General features: G+C 36.5%; 1 protein-coding gene across 4 annotated transcripts in view; it reads right to left on the bottom strand.

The window, feature by feature from the left end:
- Positions 1–18142, bottom strand: part of cfap20dc (CFAP20 domain containing) — a 45388-nt gene that overhangs the window by 11585 nt on the left and 15661 nt on the right. For all 4 annotated transcript variants that reach the window (XM_044121253.1, XM_044121255.1, XM_044121256.1 and 1 more), the window contains 5 exons: positions 17365–17472; positions 17166–17285; positions 15023–15336; positions 8086–8427; positions 4753–4992 (listed from right to left, as the gene is read on the bottom strand). In XM_044121253.1, coding sequence (XP_043977188.1) covers positions 4753–4992; positions 8086–8427; positions 15023–15336; positions 17166–17285; positions 17365–17472 — 1124 coding nt within the window. The remainder of the gene's footprint in view (positions 1–4752; positions 4993–8085; positions 8428–15022; positions 15337–17165; positions 17286–17364; positions 17473–18142) is intronic.

The raw sequence follows: 18142 nt of genomic DNA, 5'->3' as shown, positions 1-18142 counted from the left end.
AAACATTTTTTGCTTCAGTATACATCTTATTTTACAAAAGGAATATACAGAAAAGTTAAGCTGTAGCATTAGAAAAACTGTGTTAACACTACAAAGATTAAAAAAAAAAAAAAGCAGTAAAGAAAAACTGTCCCATATCATTTTCTGTACTCAAAAGTTGACGTGGGAAGTGCTGAAGTTGGAGTGTCAGAGTGGGCAGGAGGTGCTTAAAGAGACACAGGCAATTTCAAAGTGTCAGATACAACTATAACGCAATGTCAAATTTCTTTCAAGTTATTTTTGATATATGCAGTATTTTCAGAACAAGTGAAGGTAGCATAGTTACTTGATTGTACAATAAGATGACACTAAGTGCCTGGGAAATGTATGATTTATAAAGTCTCAGTAATGTAGAAAAAGAAAATAAATAACAGCAGAACCAAAATCAGCTGGCAGCTGAAGAGAACCCAGAATCAGCTGGAAGCCATATCAGGAGTTCAGGGCCTTAAAAAGATCTGAGGTCAATTACTGACAAAAACTCTGATAGGCCCTTGCGTGTTTTAATTTTTTTTTAATTAAAACAGTTAAACGTTAAATTTTTATTATTTTTTTTACATGTTGTAGTTAATACATTCTCCCTTCAGGAGGACAGATGCAGATTTGATCTGACTGGTGAGTCTTTCTACCCATGTGTGTGGGTTTTTCTCACTGGCCTGCAGCTACCGACAACACAAATCTAAAACCAAGCATGTTAGGTTAATTACTGATTCTGAACTGGGTATGAGCACAAGTGGGTGTCAGGTCACCATTTTGGCCCTGATATGGACTTCCAACCTGCCAAGGGTGTACTCCACCTCCTTCCCAAAGAAAGCTGGGAAAATATGAAATATAAGTAATGAGACCACTGTGTTAACAATTTAGCAGTAAATTGGACATTTTTCAACACAGAGGTTACATTAGGGTTAGGCTACATAGCCTCTATATTAAATGCTTTTATCCACATAGTGTTGTATCTGAACACTGGAATCTCTTATCTATTCCTCCCAATGATGAGAAAATGTTTGTGGCGGCATGTGACCTCCTATAAGAAAAGTGCTGTGCCAAGCTGTTTCAGAGCTTCCTCTTCTTTTATTCTGTCAAGCTGATCCAAGTACTTTAGGAAAAAAAAAAAAAAAACTGAACTTTTTTAAAAGACGCTGATGTCATCACTGTTGCTACTTCTCAGGCAGCTCGCCATAAACATAAAAAAGTCAACCTAGCAACTACAACATGGAGCCCAAGTAAGTCCGCCTTGAGTTGTTGTGGCAGGATCGGTCAGAAAGACGTTTTCATAACAAACAAAGGAATGCCCCATTTGTTCAGGAAGATTGTCAGCGCACTCTGTGTTGCTGGTGATTGTTGAGCTTTTATCATCGTGCAAGTTGCAGGCTTGTCATGAGCTGTTTAGTCAACACTGACATGTAAGAAAGCTCTTTTGATGAGGTGACTGGATGAAACTCTCTACAAACGCTTTTGTGGCATTTAAAACACCGGAGTCTAGTCGTATGTCTTAACCATTTAAATTCTTCACAGCAACTGTTATAGTCCTTGCACCAAATGTTTTTGGTGAAAGGAGAGAAAAAAAAGATCAATTTTTGAAAAAATAATAATAATAAAAAATATTTCTTGGTATTGTCATTTGTTATATGCTTTTGTGCATTTTGGGGGTTCTGTTTGAATCAGACTTCTAATTGTGGTTATTGTTGTCAAGGTAAAAGCAAAAGTATTAAATTTGTTTTAGTGTTTTCCAATTTTTTCACTGAAAACACAAACTTCAATGTCATTTGCCACCTTTAAGTAAAAATAGAAGAATAGATGAATTTCATTTTTTTTATTAACAAGCAGAGATCCAGAAAATGTGACATGGATAGGTATTCAGTCCCATTTAAACAGATACCCCTAAATAAATTTCAGTTTAAACAACTGCCTTCAGAAATGACATATTTAGTGCATAGTCCACCTATATGAAATTGCAGCTTAGTATAAAACCAGCTTTCTGGTGAAGGCCTTAGAGGTAAGTTAGAGAATGTTACTAAAAGACAACATCATTAAAACCAACGAGCACAGCAGACAATTCAGGGAGAAAACTGTAGAGAAGCTTAAAGCAAGGTTCAAATAAGCTAAGCATTGTCCATGTCACAGAGCACTATGTTGTCTATAATTTGGAAATGGGAAAGCTATGGTAGAATTGCAAAGTTATTCAGGCAACCACCTAAACGTAACAGCCCTAGGAAGGCGATCATTAACCAGAGAAATCATCAAACACGAGGCCCATAACTCTGGCGCAGCTGTACAGATCTACAACTCAAGTGGGAGAATCTGTCAACTGTTAGTTGTGGACACTGGAGTGTGGTAATTTTGGACCAGTGTAAAAAGAAAACCAGAATAGAAAGAAGCTCATAAGTAGTCCCATTTGCAATTTGCCACAAGCGAAGCTTGGAAAGTAAAAAACTGCTTTTTGGTCATCTGACCAAAAAACAGTTTTTTACTTTCCAAAATTAACATGAGACCAAAATTAAATCTTATACACATACATGAAAAATGCAATATGTGGCAGAAAATTAACATTGCACATCCCCCTGAGTACAAGATCCCCACAAGATTGCGGCCTCATCGCACTCCTGGATTATTTCTTTGGCAAGGAAAGGGAAAATTATTTAGAAATTATGGGAAAATGGATGGAATTGAACACAGAGCAATCTTGAAAGAACACAAGTTTCAAAAGACTTAAGACTGGGATTTAGTTTTACTTTCCAGCAGGACAACAACACCACACATTCGTTGTCTTTTAGTCTCAGTATGTCTGAAATTAAAAGATATACTTTTAGTCTCATACTAAAAGTACAAACATAGCAAAGACCTCAACACCTTGTAGATGCAGTTGTGGCAAAAGATGGTTTTGCAAAGTGTTGAATCAGTGTGCACTGAATAAAAATGCAAATATCATTTTATGTAACAGTTTCTTTCCATCTTACAATTCAGCACTACTACATATTACTCTAGTAAGATGCTGCAAATAAATCCACTGAAGGTTATTCATGATCGTTTCTAACTTCAACTTCTTTCACTTTAATTGAGGCAGCCTGGTGGTTTCAAAACAATGAGAAGGAGATCTTATTACACAACAGAGCTGACTTCTATTAGTCTGCTTCTGACAAAATGAGAAAAATATACAAGAAGCACAAAAACTTTTGCAAGGCACTGTGAAAAAATACCACTGAAAATTATGCATAATCATGTCTCACTTTATGTTCTATAGTTATCAGTTTAATTGAGACAACATGGGGTGTTCAAAATAATAAAAAATAAAGAGCTACTCTTTTTCTGAGAAATGTGTTTTTTCACAGTCTAACCACTGAGCAGAGTCCTGATAAAATAGGAAAAATATTTAATGCATTTGAAAGGCAATGCAAGACTTCTTTTTGCCAAAAAAATACCCTTACCTATAAAGTCTGAGACCACATGTAAATGTGACACCTAATTTCACACAACTGCTTAATCTACAAGTAGACTGCTAGTAATGGAAGCCTCGCACAGCATCGCCCGGGGGAGAACTTCTGTCTGGGCTCTTACAGTGGCTGCTGAAGCAGTGAAACCAGCAACAATGGCACGAATGACAGCGGTGGGAATCACTGAAATCACAGCATCCAGGGACAAGAAATGGCTTGTCATTTCCTGTGAGTGCCTGCCTTTTCTATTAAGGTTCCATGATTATCTTCTGGTTCTAAATGCATCACTTCATTTTTGTTGGAGGTTTTATTTGTTACAGTGTCTCCAAATCTATATCTGCTCTCACAGTGTGTTGTACTGTGTTTCCATCTTCTCTTTATTTAAAAGCATTTTCTCTATATACTGTTGGTGGTGCTGTTGTCATACTGTGCATATTAAGACTTTTAAACAATGCATCTGACTAGAGATCACTTCTGTAAATCTCTCTCAGTCCTTCAGTAAAGGTATCAGGAACTTGTTTATGTATAAAGTGATAATATATATATATATATATATATATATATATATATATATATATATATATATATATATATATATATATATATATATATATATATATATATATATATATATATTTTTTTTTTTATCGGTGACCATATCTGTGTGTCCTCAAACTAAACCACAAGATGACAATCCCTTTGGTACCACTTCTGTTTATGTGTAGCTAGAATCCCAGTACTTTAAAGAAAACCTGCATGTATAGAGTTGCTAACAGCCCCAGAACCTGAGCTTTTGTGGTGATTTTTATTCACTGGGGATTCTACAGTGAAGCCAGCAGTGTTCTATCTTCATAAAAGAGTTGTGCATATGCTAATGGATCATAATATAATGACCTTCAGTAGCCAAGAGCAAACTGCACCATCTTTGAATTCTGTAAAGACTTCTGGGGGATAATTTCAACTGACCTAAATAATTTTCAGTCACTGAGGGTGCTGTGGATATGATGCCAGTGTACTCTTAAAAGCAGGAAAAGCCCAATAAAAGTGCTACTATCTTCTTTGTAATGCAGAAAGCACTGTAGAGCAGAAGATGCATTAGCACTTCAGGGTGGCATATGTAGGGGCTTGAATGGAAATTATCAAGAGTGAGGGTCAACCAGGGTCAAAGGAAATATTTAAGACAGAAGGACAACCTACTAATGACTACATCACTCTGCTGAGCAGGGTTTATTAGGAAACAGTTAACGAGGACTGATGGAAAGTATCAGAGCGTGATGGCGCATACTTGTGAGATGTGGGTCCAGGTTGAGGCATCGTCACTGCTCAGGCTGATGCTGACATCACACTTGTGGACTTGAGAAGCGCTGAGGACAGGAGCCCTACATTCATCTTCGTCCTGCTGTCTTTTCAGGCTTGCCAGCATTTGGAGTTCCTCATCATCGTCTTCACACATCCTTGTGCTGGCGTGCAGTTGTGAGACACAATTACTCGACTCAACAGTCCTCTGTGTCTCATTTTCTTCTTCCTTTAAATTTATTATCCATAAAAGATACAGATCACTTATTTGGAAGCTACCCATTTTTTTTTTTTTTTTTTTTGCAAACTACACACTAAATTCAAAGATGTGACTATCAGTCCCTGTTTATTACATATCCCTTGAACTATTCCACTTGTTGTCACACAACAATAACAAACTTCAGCATATGATTTATCAATAAAACCAAACAAAATTCACACTCATTTATACACCCACAATCCGGTTTTGATGTGGGATGTCTGTGAAAAACTGTTTCCACTACAGGCTCTCAATTGGGCTGGGATGTAAACTGCTCATTCTCATGCATCTTAACTTTCTCAACTCTTTTTTTTTATTTGGCTCTGCATTTAGTTCCACTAGTCTTTCCATCAATGCTGACCAGCTTCTCTGACCCTCTTGAAAAACAACATCCCCAAAGGATGATTCTGCCGCTACCAGGTCATACAGTGAGGATGGTGTTTTTTAGGTTTTTAGTTTTCTGTCACTGCGATTTTAATGTAGGACAAAAAAATTAAATAACTTGATTTTAGCTGACCCAAGCTCCTTCTTGGATGTTTGTGCCCCTTTACGTAAGCTTACATACGTAATTTACAACTTTACACTACCGCTGTTGCATTTTTTTTAAACAAATCCTTTACTTTTGGACCACTAATAGATATCCAGTCAAAAGATTCTCACACTTCAGCTGTTTGCTCTCTAATGCTCTCTAACGAACCCATGAAGCCTAAGCAGAGTTGTATTATATTGGGATTAAATTACACACAATTGCATTTCATTTACTAATTAGGCAACCTGAGCTGCATTTTTTTAGGCTTATAAGGGCAGAGACATTTTAGATTCTTGGCATTCATTTTCCTCCCACTTAACAATTATTGGCCCCTTTGTGCTGGTCTATTATTATTATTATTATTATTACCATAAAACATTGACATTTGTGATCGTAATGTGGCAAATTGTAAAAAGGTTCAAGGTGTATGAATCTGTATTCTTTGCAGTCAACGTAGGAGTGAAAAGTTTAACTGCAGCTGGAATGCCAGGCAGACATTAAGGTAGAGCTGGACTTGCTCTGTTGCTTTAACCCTCTTTAAACAGGGCATCTATTGATTTAGGAAAGTCCTATGGTAACTTGATTTGTCAGACAAAGTGTAAGGGACTCTGGTGGCAAATCAATGGCAGTCAATACACTGGAGCTGCAGGAGGGGAAACAAACCCCTTGTCATATTTCTCTGACAACATTTCACTCAAAGCCATCACTGCGTGCTGCCTGCTGGAGTTGGCACAAATCAGCAGTGAGGAGTTGCACTGATGAAGAATACTGCAATATCACTCAGCAGAGAGTTGTGTGCATGCAAAAAGCAACAACTTTGATCCAGAACTTGCTTGAGGCCTTCAGATCACTTCAGCTGACTCCTCTCAGATCCTAGATGTGTTCGATATAAGCAAGGGACTCCCTCAATTGTTGCTATAGTTTAATACTGTAAAACATTTTTGGTAACCACTTTAGTTATCTGAGCTAACAGTGATCCTAGTGCTGAAGTAGAAACTGTTAGACAGCTTTACAGGATTATTTATACACTTTATACTTTTACACATTACCTTAAAACTACAAACAATAATGTGTTGTACTGGAATTTGTGTGACAGATCAGCACAACACAGTACATAACTGTAACCTGGTAAAAACCCATTATTCTCTGCTTTGCTTCGTTCAGAGGGTCTGAAACCTCGTCTATTTAGAAAAGATTGCTTGCTGCAGACGTGGACCATGTTGACATGTAAACAGTTGGATCTGATTGTGCCCAGTTACTAACATTTGACCGTGACATTTGTAATGACCCAGCTCAATTGTGAAAGAAGCTACGCTATGAGTTGTGTGCACTGCACACAACCATATCCCTTCTTAACTCCTCCTTCTGTTTGCTGATTGGCCAGCATTCTGACATGTATTCTGAGAAATAGAGCTCAATGGGGCTAACACATACAGAGAAATGAGGGGAGATGAGAATAGAGAAATTGCGTAGGAAGGCATTGGCCAGGCCAGCACAGCTATGAAGTGGAAGGAAAATTAAACATCTTAATCTTTTTTACCACAGATAAAAGCCTGAAAAGTGCAGGATTCATTTATACTTAGCCCCATTAAGCTCACCACCATCTAATCTAATTGAGCTTGAGCTACTGTACAAATGAGAATAATTTCAGTCTCTACATGTGAAGAACTGGTGGAGGCATACCCTAGAAGAATGCAACTGCAGCTAAAGGTACTTTTAAAAAGTATTAAACTGGCAGGATACAAACTCAGGTTACATTTTTCATATGTTTTTATATTTGGAAAATTTCACAATTCCTCTCACCTCAAACTACACCATTTTGATATAGGCCTACATACAATCCAAATGAAATACACAAAGGTTTGTGGATGTAACATGACAAAATGTGGAAACGATAAGGGTGCCTAAAACCTTTTGTAAAGCACTGTAGTAAAAATATCATAAAATGATTTAATATGATGTTTCCTATGAGGCTTTAAAACTCAGTTTTAACAGAACAGCTAAACATAAATAAGAAATTTACTGGAAGTTCTACAACACACAGGCAGACCGCTTAAAGGCAATTATGATTATTTTGGTTCATTAATCAACTTTTGTGGAAATTAAACAACAGCTGTCTGTCTTATCCCACTGTAGCATCCACAAAACTCCCCACAAACATTTGGATGTTTGATTGAGCCAGCTATGCATTCGCCTGTTCTTCTGTCACCTCTGTCTGATGTTTGATGCAGGACAAACAGTTTGCGGTGGATTCACCTGAGCTTTTTTTTAGAGGATCGGATGCCTGCAGGCTCTGCTGACAGAGGCCCAGAGTCAAGTTTTATTTCTTGTGAATGCTGACAATCTTTTCTGGAAATCACTGTTTTGCAGCTATACACTGTAACATCAAAAATGGGAGCTTGCAATGGGGGTAACTAAGTGCAGAATCTCATCTACATCCGTTCAGTGAATTATAACAAGGGAAAGAAAAATATTATCCATAAGACCACTTTGAGAGATATAGTGTAAAGTGGGAGACAGTCTTTGAGTCCTACCTCATGCTGTTCGGAGTCATTGAAGTGAACCTCTTGGAGAAGGCTCCTACAAAGTGAAACGGTGATATTTTCACCCAAAACATGATCTGCTTTTTCAGACTTGTGCCTGCTTCTGCTGGGTGAGCGGCAACGTGCAGGGACCATCATTGCTGGTTCAGCTCTCCCGCTGCATTGATACAGCATGCAAGTGTTAGTTAAATCTTGTCTTGGTGATGCGGGGTTTGTACACGGAGATTCAGAAGCTAGAGGATTCTCCAGCTGCACATGTTGACTTGTATCAGCAGATCTTAGAGTAGAAGGATAAGACACACTTTGATGGTGGAACTTGATGTAGCTCAAATCCTGAAAGAAAAAAAAAAGGTTTTGGTCAGGTGAATATTACATTTACGGCTTCGGTATGTCAAAATGAAGTTGTTTCTTTTTTCTTTTTTTGTTTGTTTTTTCAAAATTGGAGTCAACTCTCAAGTCACTAATAATTACAATTCACTGAATTAATTATGAATTTAAAAAAAATCACTATCCATAATATATAATGCATTTAGAAAATTATGACATAATATTTACCCAGAAAAGGAAATCTGAATATTTGGATTCAGGGAAAAATAACATAAATAGGATTATATCAATTAACGCTATATATCTGAATTTATTAAACAGGAACTGCTTTTATTTTTGAAGAATCAGAAATGTATGTGTATTGAGCAAGAGAATAGGGTTTTATGAGGTTTTTGGTATACAAGGTTTTAAGTAACCCTGTATACAAAACATGTGCAACACTTCCTCATCACCTTTGTTCCCTTAAACGTGTTGCGTAAAGTCTGCACCAATCACCATTCACCATTCAAATTTGCGTCACTCTAGAATTTCTGCTTCTCTTCTTATACACACCTTACCTGTAGGGCATAACCACTAACAACATTAATAACAATTTCTTCAATTTTGAGCTTAAGTCTGACACTCTTTTCACTTCCAGAATATTCCTAACAAACTCCTCCAATAGGATAATTCCTGCTCCATTTCTCTTTCCTTCTACACCAGCATGCTAGAAAAAGTTTAATGGTTTTCATATAAATGTGTTGATGATTCTGAGACTGGATCAGGCATCCACTAATTTGGATTCATACAACTGACACCAATAAGGTTTTGTATTTGTGGTAACACATTCAATGTTTCAAACTTTTCAACAAAACCTGCGTTCATTAATACGCAAAAACATAAATACAATTACAAACTCACTTCAAACATTCTTTTAAGTTGATGTCACATTTCAAAAGGCTTAAGTGTGCTAATCTGCAAAACTATGAGACTTGGAGTTAGCTCTCAACACACCAGCTATAGATCTGTGCCATCTTGTGTAATATAGGACACTGGATGTTATAAAGGCAATGTATGGTTCTTTTCTGCACTGAAGAACAACTCATAGAAACCACAATTTTGAATACCAAAAGTTATCCCAGAGAGCTTCAAAGATGCATGATACTAAAAAGTTTGAGACTTTCTCCTTTACTGGGGAATGGCAGCTGAATTAACAGCACAAAACTCAAAATGTGACCCACTTTCACAGCATAAGAAAAGGATACTAAAAATCTGACATAAATTTCCTCAAAAAATGTTATCTAGATCAGTTGACCACTGTACAACCGTACACTAAAGACAAACATGTATTGTTTGTTCAGATATGTAGCAACACAGGTTAGCAAACCCATGACCAGATGTACTCTTTAACTCATTCCAGGCCAACAAATGTTAAATACAGATGCTTTATTTGGACATACCCTCAGTAATTATGCAGAAAAGGGTTATGGAAAATTTCTCTCCCTTCTATTGAGTTTTTCTTCAATGTACAACTGGGTCGCCACAAAAATAAAATCTATTGCAAGGGCTGTGAGACAAAGCTGACAACAGCTTCCGTTGTTCTCGAAGGAGCAAGCTACACACATGAGGCACACTGTTCAAGCTTACACTGCATGAATGTTTCATATCGAAAGCATAGATTTTCTGTGGAGCATTAATTTAGTGTTATTCTGCACTATTGGTTACAAACTGACATTGATTTAATATCCTAACTTGATGAATAGATGCATCAACTTCTATTTATATTTTAATAAACCATGTTTTCAGGGATACTGAGAATTCCCAGCCTAAAACGAATGTTTCTCTAATTATGTGTCCTCTCATTTTTCTCTCTAGCCTCTGCAAGTTCTTCAGAAAACAGGGAGTCACAACTATTGCATGCATTTAGACTGATTGCTAGCATATGTACATTTATTACACTCATTGCATAGGCATTATTTCTCTCAAATTAAGTCCTCCTAATGTAACCTCAGCACTATATCATTTCCTTCCATTGTCCTTCATCTCTTAGGATTGTTTAGGGTGAAATGTTATCATAAGCCCCTGGAGGTTTGACGCTCAGTGGTTCCACATATTATTTTCTCTACTCTCTTTCTTTGCTTTATCATTTTCATAAGTTCAGGTGAATAAACAATGAAATACATGTATTATTGAAAGGCCGGATCTGGGCGTGTCTGCAAGCATGAATGAGCTTTACTGAGCTGCTCCGCTGTCCATTGTTTGTGGTATTTTTACATCAAAACAACTGCTTTCGGCTGAAATTATAACAAACTTTACCTTGGCCCATTGTTTCTGATAGATTTCAAAGTGTTTCATATGCGGAAAGTTTGTTGCTTTGTTCTGCTTTTAATATTTCTCTCTGTTTAAAAACCAATGTCTGCTCAAGAGAGTTGCATGAACCTGATGCAACACTTTGAAAGATAATAATGCTCTAAGTTCAGAAAAGAGCAACTGGCAAATGAATAAAAATCTAAATCAGGTTGACCTCTGTTGGATGGATAAACATACAGTTTAATAATATTGACAGGGTAGCAACACAGTTGCTTGCAGTATTACAGGAAAGAATATTTGTCTCAGTTAATATTGTTGACAGTGTGTGGATTCCTATGAAAACATACAGCTGTGGGTAAAACGTGTTAGAGTCGAGCACAGGCTTTAATGAGCTTTTTGATGATTAGAAATCAAGTTTAGAGAACAGTCTTTTTCAGAAACAGTGTTTATTGGAAGATGTAGTAAAGGGTGTCTGATTTTTCTATTCATGAAGTTTCAAGTACTCACCTCTTATTAGTTTGAAATGTGAGCATTTATGATTGTGTCAAACTTTTATGCCTGTTCTTGTTATGAAACAAACAATCTTCCTTTTCAAAGACGATGTAAAAAGTGGATGACCAAAACCCAGGACTAACAAACGGAGATCACTGCTGGAAGTCAAAATAAGCATTATCAGCTGCCTTATATCTCCTCCAAACCAACAGGCTCAAAGTACCAGGAAACTTTATGCATGTAACAACAACTGACAACAACAGAAAGTTCAGGAACCCAGAAAGCAGGATAACAAGAGTAAATACATTTTATTACAACTGCACCATAACACTGACTGATAGAGACAAAATGAAAAGTATACCAATGGAAGTTATAGCAAACAAACAATAGGACCAGGAAAATTAAGGCATAGTAGAAGATGAAAGAAAAATAAACAGGAAAAACAAACTTCAGAAAATAAAATATCTTAAAACTCCAACACAAAACACAGTGTAAAAATGTTTAACTCAAAAAATTATCAGATGCACATGGTGAAAACTGAAAAAAATCAGAGGCTGAAATAGTGTCAGCATCTTTACCCACATTATATTGAAATGTTTGAAGTACTAACTACAAATGTAAACCTTTGTTTTGTGAAAAGTTTTGGCATCAATAAATTAGTAACTCTGAATATCTTTAGCCTGGAAATTTAAGACATTAGTCACTAAATGTAAAGCTATTGGTCAAAAACAACATAATGTTCATATTGTGTACAAGTCTGTGTATTATCACCTTTCTAAAATAAGTAATTTTTTTGTCAGAAGTATTTTAAGAGCACATCTATCTTGAATTACTTACAGTGTATATTATTACAAGTTTCACTAAATAATGATCACTATAAGCAAAAAATAACCCCAAGCAGTTATACAGAATTTCCTTCTGTATAACTTTTTAATTTGTGGTTTTACCAAAACTTGATTGTCAAAATATTTCAACATTTTCTTTAACCAGCTCCACAGAATTGTCAGTGTTGTTCTTATTCTGGTCTTAACAAATCTCCTTTATGTGACTTTATCAAGATCCTCTTATGTCTCACTCACAGGTGCTTATGTAGCCATCACTGAAGCTCAGGAAGGTTGCATGTGAATTATTAGATGAGTAGGACTGAAAGGTACTTAGACCAATATAGCAAGGTATCTGAGTGCATGAGAGAAATGTTGGGTTTTTACTTTGTTACATTAAAAGAAACAATGTTTCACTTACATGTCTGTAACGAAGCTAACTGAGAAAGCAAACAAAAGCCCTTAAAACAGGCTATCAGTTATAATATGCTCAATCCAGAGAGGTTTCATTAGATTTATTGAAAGTTGTGCAAATTTTGCAGGACTGTACTTCAAAATTTTGGAACCTGTACAAATATTTTGTTTTATATTTTGAAATTACAAAAATATAAGAATTTGAACTATGAGAACTTGAAGAACTATAAGAACTATAAGAATTTGAAATTTGAAATGTAAACACACAGACTTGAAACAATGTCAAACACTTAGTTTGTTCAATTTTATTGGGAAATATTAATATTTTTTTTTATTGTGCTAATGATCATCACAGAGCACAAATGTGTTTAAATGCTCTTGTGGAAAATTACGATAACTGACACAAAGACTGATGAAGTAGCAGTGACGTTCTAAATCGGTTAGGATTTCTGAGGCATTGTTCGTATTTTATTTTATTTATTTTTTTTATGTTTAAGACATGTTTTCTGCAATAATACATGCATCAATAATACAAAAACAGCAGCAGATAAAAACAATTACATACAAAACACGATACTGTATTTTGAAAACCTCAGGGCGTCCACTCGTACAGCGGTGTTTGTTTCTTTTGAAGTGCTCTTTTTCTTTTGAAGTGTTCAGACAGATTCAACGAAGAGGCAACATGATCATTTGATTGCATAGAGAGAAAGATGCTTTCCTCTATCAACCTGCCTCCATGTGGGTGTGTAAGTGTGTTTGTGAGAGGGTGTGTGGGTGTGCAGTGACTTTGCGCATGAGTATACCATGTGATTCTTCCCCACATTCAAAGCAAACACTTATACTGATCTCTTTCTTTACATTTATACTTTTAGGTTGCTTGCCATTATATATATATGTATATATAGATAGATAGACAGACAGACAGACAGACAGACAGACAGACAGACAGACAGACAGACAGACAGACAGACAGACAGACAGACAGACAGACAGACAGACAGACAGACAGACAGACAGACAGACAGACAGACAGACAGACAGACAGACAGACAGACAGACAGACAGACAGACAGACAGACAGACAGATAGATAGATAGATAGATAGATAGATAGATAGATAGATAGATAGATAGATAGATAGATAGATAGATAGATAGATAGATAGATAGATAGATAGATAATTTGTATTAAATCAACAGATCAACAGAAAGTAGTTCTCTTAACTCAAATACCCCTAAATGAAATCCAATCCAACTGTGGTAATTGCCTTCTGAATTCTGTTTGTAGTTAGCAGAGTTCACCGGTGCGTATTTTAATCTTAGTAACACCATTTCACAAAACCATCATCTTAGCTCAGATCACATGCACGTGTTAGAATTAACCCAGAAACTTCCAGTTCTAAATCAAATTTAGAGTCTGTGACAAGACTTGCAACTGTATACTCTATTTATTCTGACTCAACTTAAGCTATTTTGCAAAGACAAATAGGAAAACAATAAGCATGTTTGGAAAAAAAAATATCTCAAAAGGCTTGCAGCTGCAATTACAGTAAAAAATCAATTCACAAATGATTTACTCAGGCGAGCTTAATATAAGCATTCCAAATGTCTATTTGTACAGTTTGAGAACATGTATAGTTTTCTTCTTGTCTCAAAATTATACACTAATTTGTACTGAACTATTATATACAATCCCCATACAAGATGCTTAAAGTTGGGGTTGTAATGTGACAAACTGGAAAAAAAAACAAAAGGGAATAAATACTGTTGCAAGGCAGTGTAAAAACCTTCTCAAATCTGACTAGGAAGGAAATTCTAAAAGTAAGTGTAAGTTCAGTTGAAAATTTTATGGAAAAAATGTTATACCTGCAGTTCACAAAGGTCAGTGTAAAAGATTCAGTTATTTTGAAGTATTATAATGTCCTACTAATGGTTTAGCAAAGACTGTGAGTGCTTGATTTCTGGTGTATGTACTGTATGTGCTCTAGAATCTTTCTGCATCTCCTGTATCTACTGTATTCTAATGACAAAGACCAGCTGCACAATAACAAGGTTCTTAACTGTGAATTATCAGACTTATTACCAAGTTTTAAATAAGCAAAAGCAATTAGCATTTCTTTGAAGATATATCTTCATGATTTTATTTCTACAGTTTTAATTTCCCTGCTTAGCATAAAAAATTCTGCTCTTTAATACAAATAGCAGAGTGATTAATATATGATGTCATGACAAACAACTTTGACTTTGGAACTGAAATGTGCAACAGTAAACTCTACACTTGAAATGTTAAGCGTACAATTAATTCTGATTCTTACAATTGATGATGCCAATATCTTAAATTTAAACAAAGTAAACTTAATTTAACTTTAAACATATTGCAAGACTTAACGTGGGTATTAAAAAACATTCAACTATGTTGCAAGGCAAAAAATGGCAAAGGCAGTTTTAAAATCTACTGCAATGATGTCAAAAATAGCATTCTCTGTGACATAAAGCAGATGTTCTTCTGCTTGTAATTAGTTATCTGGTATTATAGAAAGCACATTAAACCTTTGTGATTCTGTGGCTCACAAGAAACGGACATACCTCATCACTTTCACTGCCGATAAAGTCATCTTCAGGCTGCGCTTGCCGCCGCCCCCCACCGGTGCTCTGGATCTGACCGTCTCCCAGATCCATTTTCTCCTGGTCACCCTGGCTTTGCCCTCGCTTGGGTGAGTGGGGCTGGGATGAGAAAGTGAACACCTCCTTCTGTAAACTGAGCTGGGGCTCAGACCCCTCATTACTCTCCCGGCTGTTCCAGACCTCCGGGTCAAAGGACAAACTTGATCGAAGTTGAGACTTCACTGGTGCGGGGGCGACTTCCATACTTGCATTGGCAGGGCTGCAGTTCTGCTCATCTAGAATTATAAATACACACAGTTATCCTGCGTTCAAGTTAATTTACTCCTCAACTGTTTTTGATGAGTAATTTCTCTATGAACAGAACATCCCTTTCAAGGTGGTGTGATGCTATTCTTATTGATAATAGTCACTTAGCAATCTTTGATATTAGTATGCATAGTTGTATTTAATTTCTCTGCCTGGAAAAGTCTACCTTCATTCCTGGCATTGATGGCCATGATATGTTAAATTCCTTTCATGTATTTGTTATAGAAATCTCTGAATGAGGTAACCATGTAAATATAAATAAAACTACAGCTACGGTGTGTGCTGAATATGTATTAGGCCTCACTCTAGTCAATGCATTGCAGAAATATTTTTTTTCATTTCAGCAACAGCTTTGCAAGTTTTTGCCTATGCTTCCAAAAAAGCTCATGCTCAGTCAGATTGAATGGGGAACATCTGTGAGCATCAATTTTCAACGCTTGCCACAAATTCTCAATTGTATTAAGATACGGACTTTGACTGTGCCATTTTAACACATGATTAAGCAATCTAAACCATTATATTCTTGCTCTGGCTGTATGTTTAGGTTCTTCCTGCTGACTCATGACCCTCCACCCCAGACTCAAGTCCTTTGCAGCCTCCAATAAGCTTTCTTTCTTTAGTATCTTCCCCAATCTTCATATCTCATTTGATCAGTCCCTTTTCAGGAGGAACTTTTATGTCCCTGCTGAAAAAATCCCCCTCACAGCATGATGCTGCCACCGCTTTATGTAATGATGTAGAATGTGTGTTCAAGGTAATGCGCAGTTTTAAAATTGTGTGAAATAATTATTGTCCTGTTGATAGTCTTCCACCTGAACTGTGGCTCTCTGCAGTTAGTTGTCTTGAGTTTGACTTATGACTATCAAAGTACAGAGGGCCAAATGCCCTCTGTAAGTAGAAGTGTTAAATTAGGATTTATAAAAAAAGACACTACTCTGCATTCACATTCACATACAATCATTAAAAATTACCCAGAAGCTTGTGGGTGTAGTGTAAACAAGATCAAGGTATATGAATACCTTTGCAAGGCACTATATGCACAATCAAGGGGAAAAAAGCTTTTACAAGCTTAAATGAAAGTTTCTTCAACGTGTAAGTCCAAATAAGACCCGGTGAATCTTTATTCTCCAAGATAAACCTCAGTTAAAAGACAGAGGCACCTAAATCTGAATGAGTGAGCACATTTGAACCTCTCGACAGTATAATCACTTCCTCTAATTGCCCACTGTGTGGCAAACCCTGGGCCCAGGAGATGTCCCTCTGACTTTTATTTAATGTGCCACATTACCATTAATGAACTAACTACTTTCCATCTGTGGGCAGGGCTGCACCAAAGGAGCTTACTGCTTGTGGAGAAACCTCCATAAATGAGCCCTCAGAACACATGCACTCGTTTTGCAAGGACAATGGGAGTGTGGGTGTGTGCGCATGAGGGTTACGTGGGGGGATGGCGGTGGGGTAGAGAGCACAGGTTGGAGAGAGGAGGGTCATGCAAGTGGCCCTGATGTGGGTTATGTAAAATTTAAAAGGGGGAACAAAAGCACATATGCAGCATAAAAGCATTAAAATTCGCGCAATATTTTGAAGTGATCTCATTTATGAATTATCTGAAGAGTGGGACTGACTATTTTTCTCAAGTATAAAGTAGCTGTCTAGGAAAATCAGAACATGCAAAACCATCCAACCTGCATATCAATATTTTTTTTGTTTGTTTTATGTTCTCGTCCCTCACTGTCTCATTATGATACTGTGACTTTTGCTTTGTCTTAAAATTCACATCATTCTTATTTTACCTTACCTATTACTAGGTTGGGTGACTTTTCTTCTTGAGTTTGAAGCTCCTGACTGCTCTCTGGCTGACTTGATGAAAAAGGGCTAATATCCCTCCTTCCACTGCTTTTACCACCAAATTCAGCATCTGGGGGATATAACCAAAAAGTTCATTCTTAACTAAATAAAAACACAATACAATAGGTCGATATGTGTATGTACCGTACCTGATGATACCCTCTCTCTTCCAGTACTCAGGATCCGCAACTTCTTAGATCCCTGCTTACCAAACACCCTTTGTTTGGGCGGGTGGGGTTGTAATTTGCAAGATTCTCCTGCAAATAATAATTTGAACATCAGAAAATGGTTTATAACAATAGATTCAAACAACAATGTTATTAAAGCTTGCCAGAAGCATATCTGTGAACTGATTATGCACTGTGAAAATTCCTAATAATGAAGGCATTTCGGCAACTGAGCTTCTTACATTCATTCATTGCAAAAAGAATATATCCAGCTGCATTATGTTCGGCTGAATTAAGGAATTTTAATCAGCCAGATTTTGCATTCAGTCGTGCTGAAAGGATAGTGTATTACCAATCATAAAGGCTGTTATTGGATGCTCGAGAGACTTCGTGCTCTGCAGAAACAGGGCTTATTTTTTGTTGCCCTATAAGTAATACTTCTGAAAGGGCACAGAGCTTGGAAGAAGCTGAATCATTTTCTTAGAAAGACTCTCTGCCACAGGAGATGCCATGTAATGAGCCAAAGTTATCTAGATTCTTTGCAGTGGCAAAGTCAGTGACACTTTCTTTTAATATTTTTATATTCATCCTATTACTATAGATATGTCAAGGGTGTACGTGCACTCTCCAACAATTCATCCTCGTTTTTTTTTTTTCAAGGACCATTCCACAACTTTACTATATATATATGTTTACATATATGTACACATATGGACAAACTTGTTGGTATCATTAGAGCTTATTGAAACTGCTTTTTACA

Source organism: Gambusia affinis, linkage group LG07 (genome assembly GCF_019740435.1).
Source record: "Gambusia affinis linkage group LG07, SWU_Gaff_1.0, whole genome shotgun sequence".
Taxonomy (NCBI): domain Eukaryota; kingdom Metazoa; phylum Chordata; class Actinopteri; order Cyprinodontiformes; family Poeciliidae; genus Gambusia; species Gambusia affinis.
Note: the sequence above shows the minus strand (reverse complement) of the source record. Positions and strands in the feature narration are given on the sequence as shown.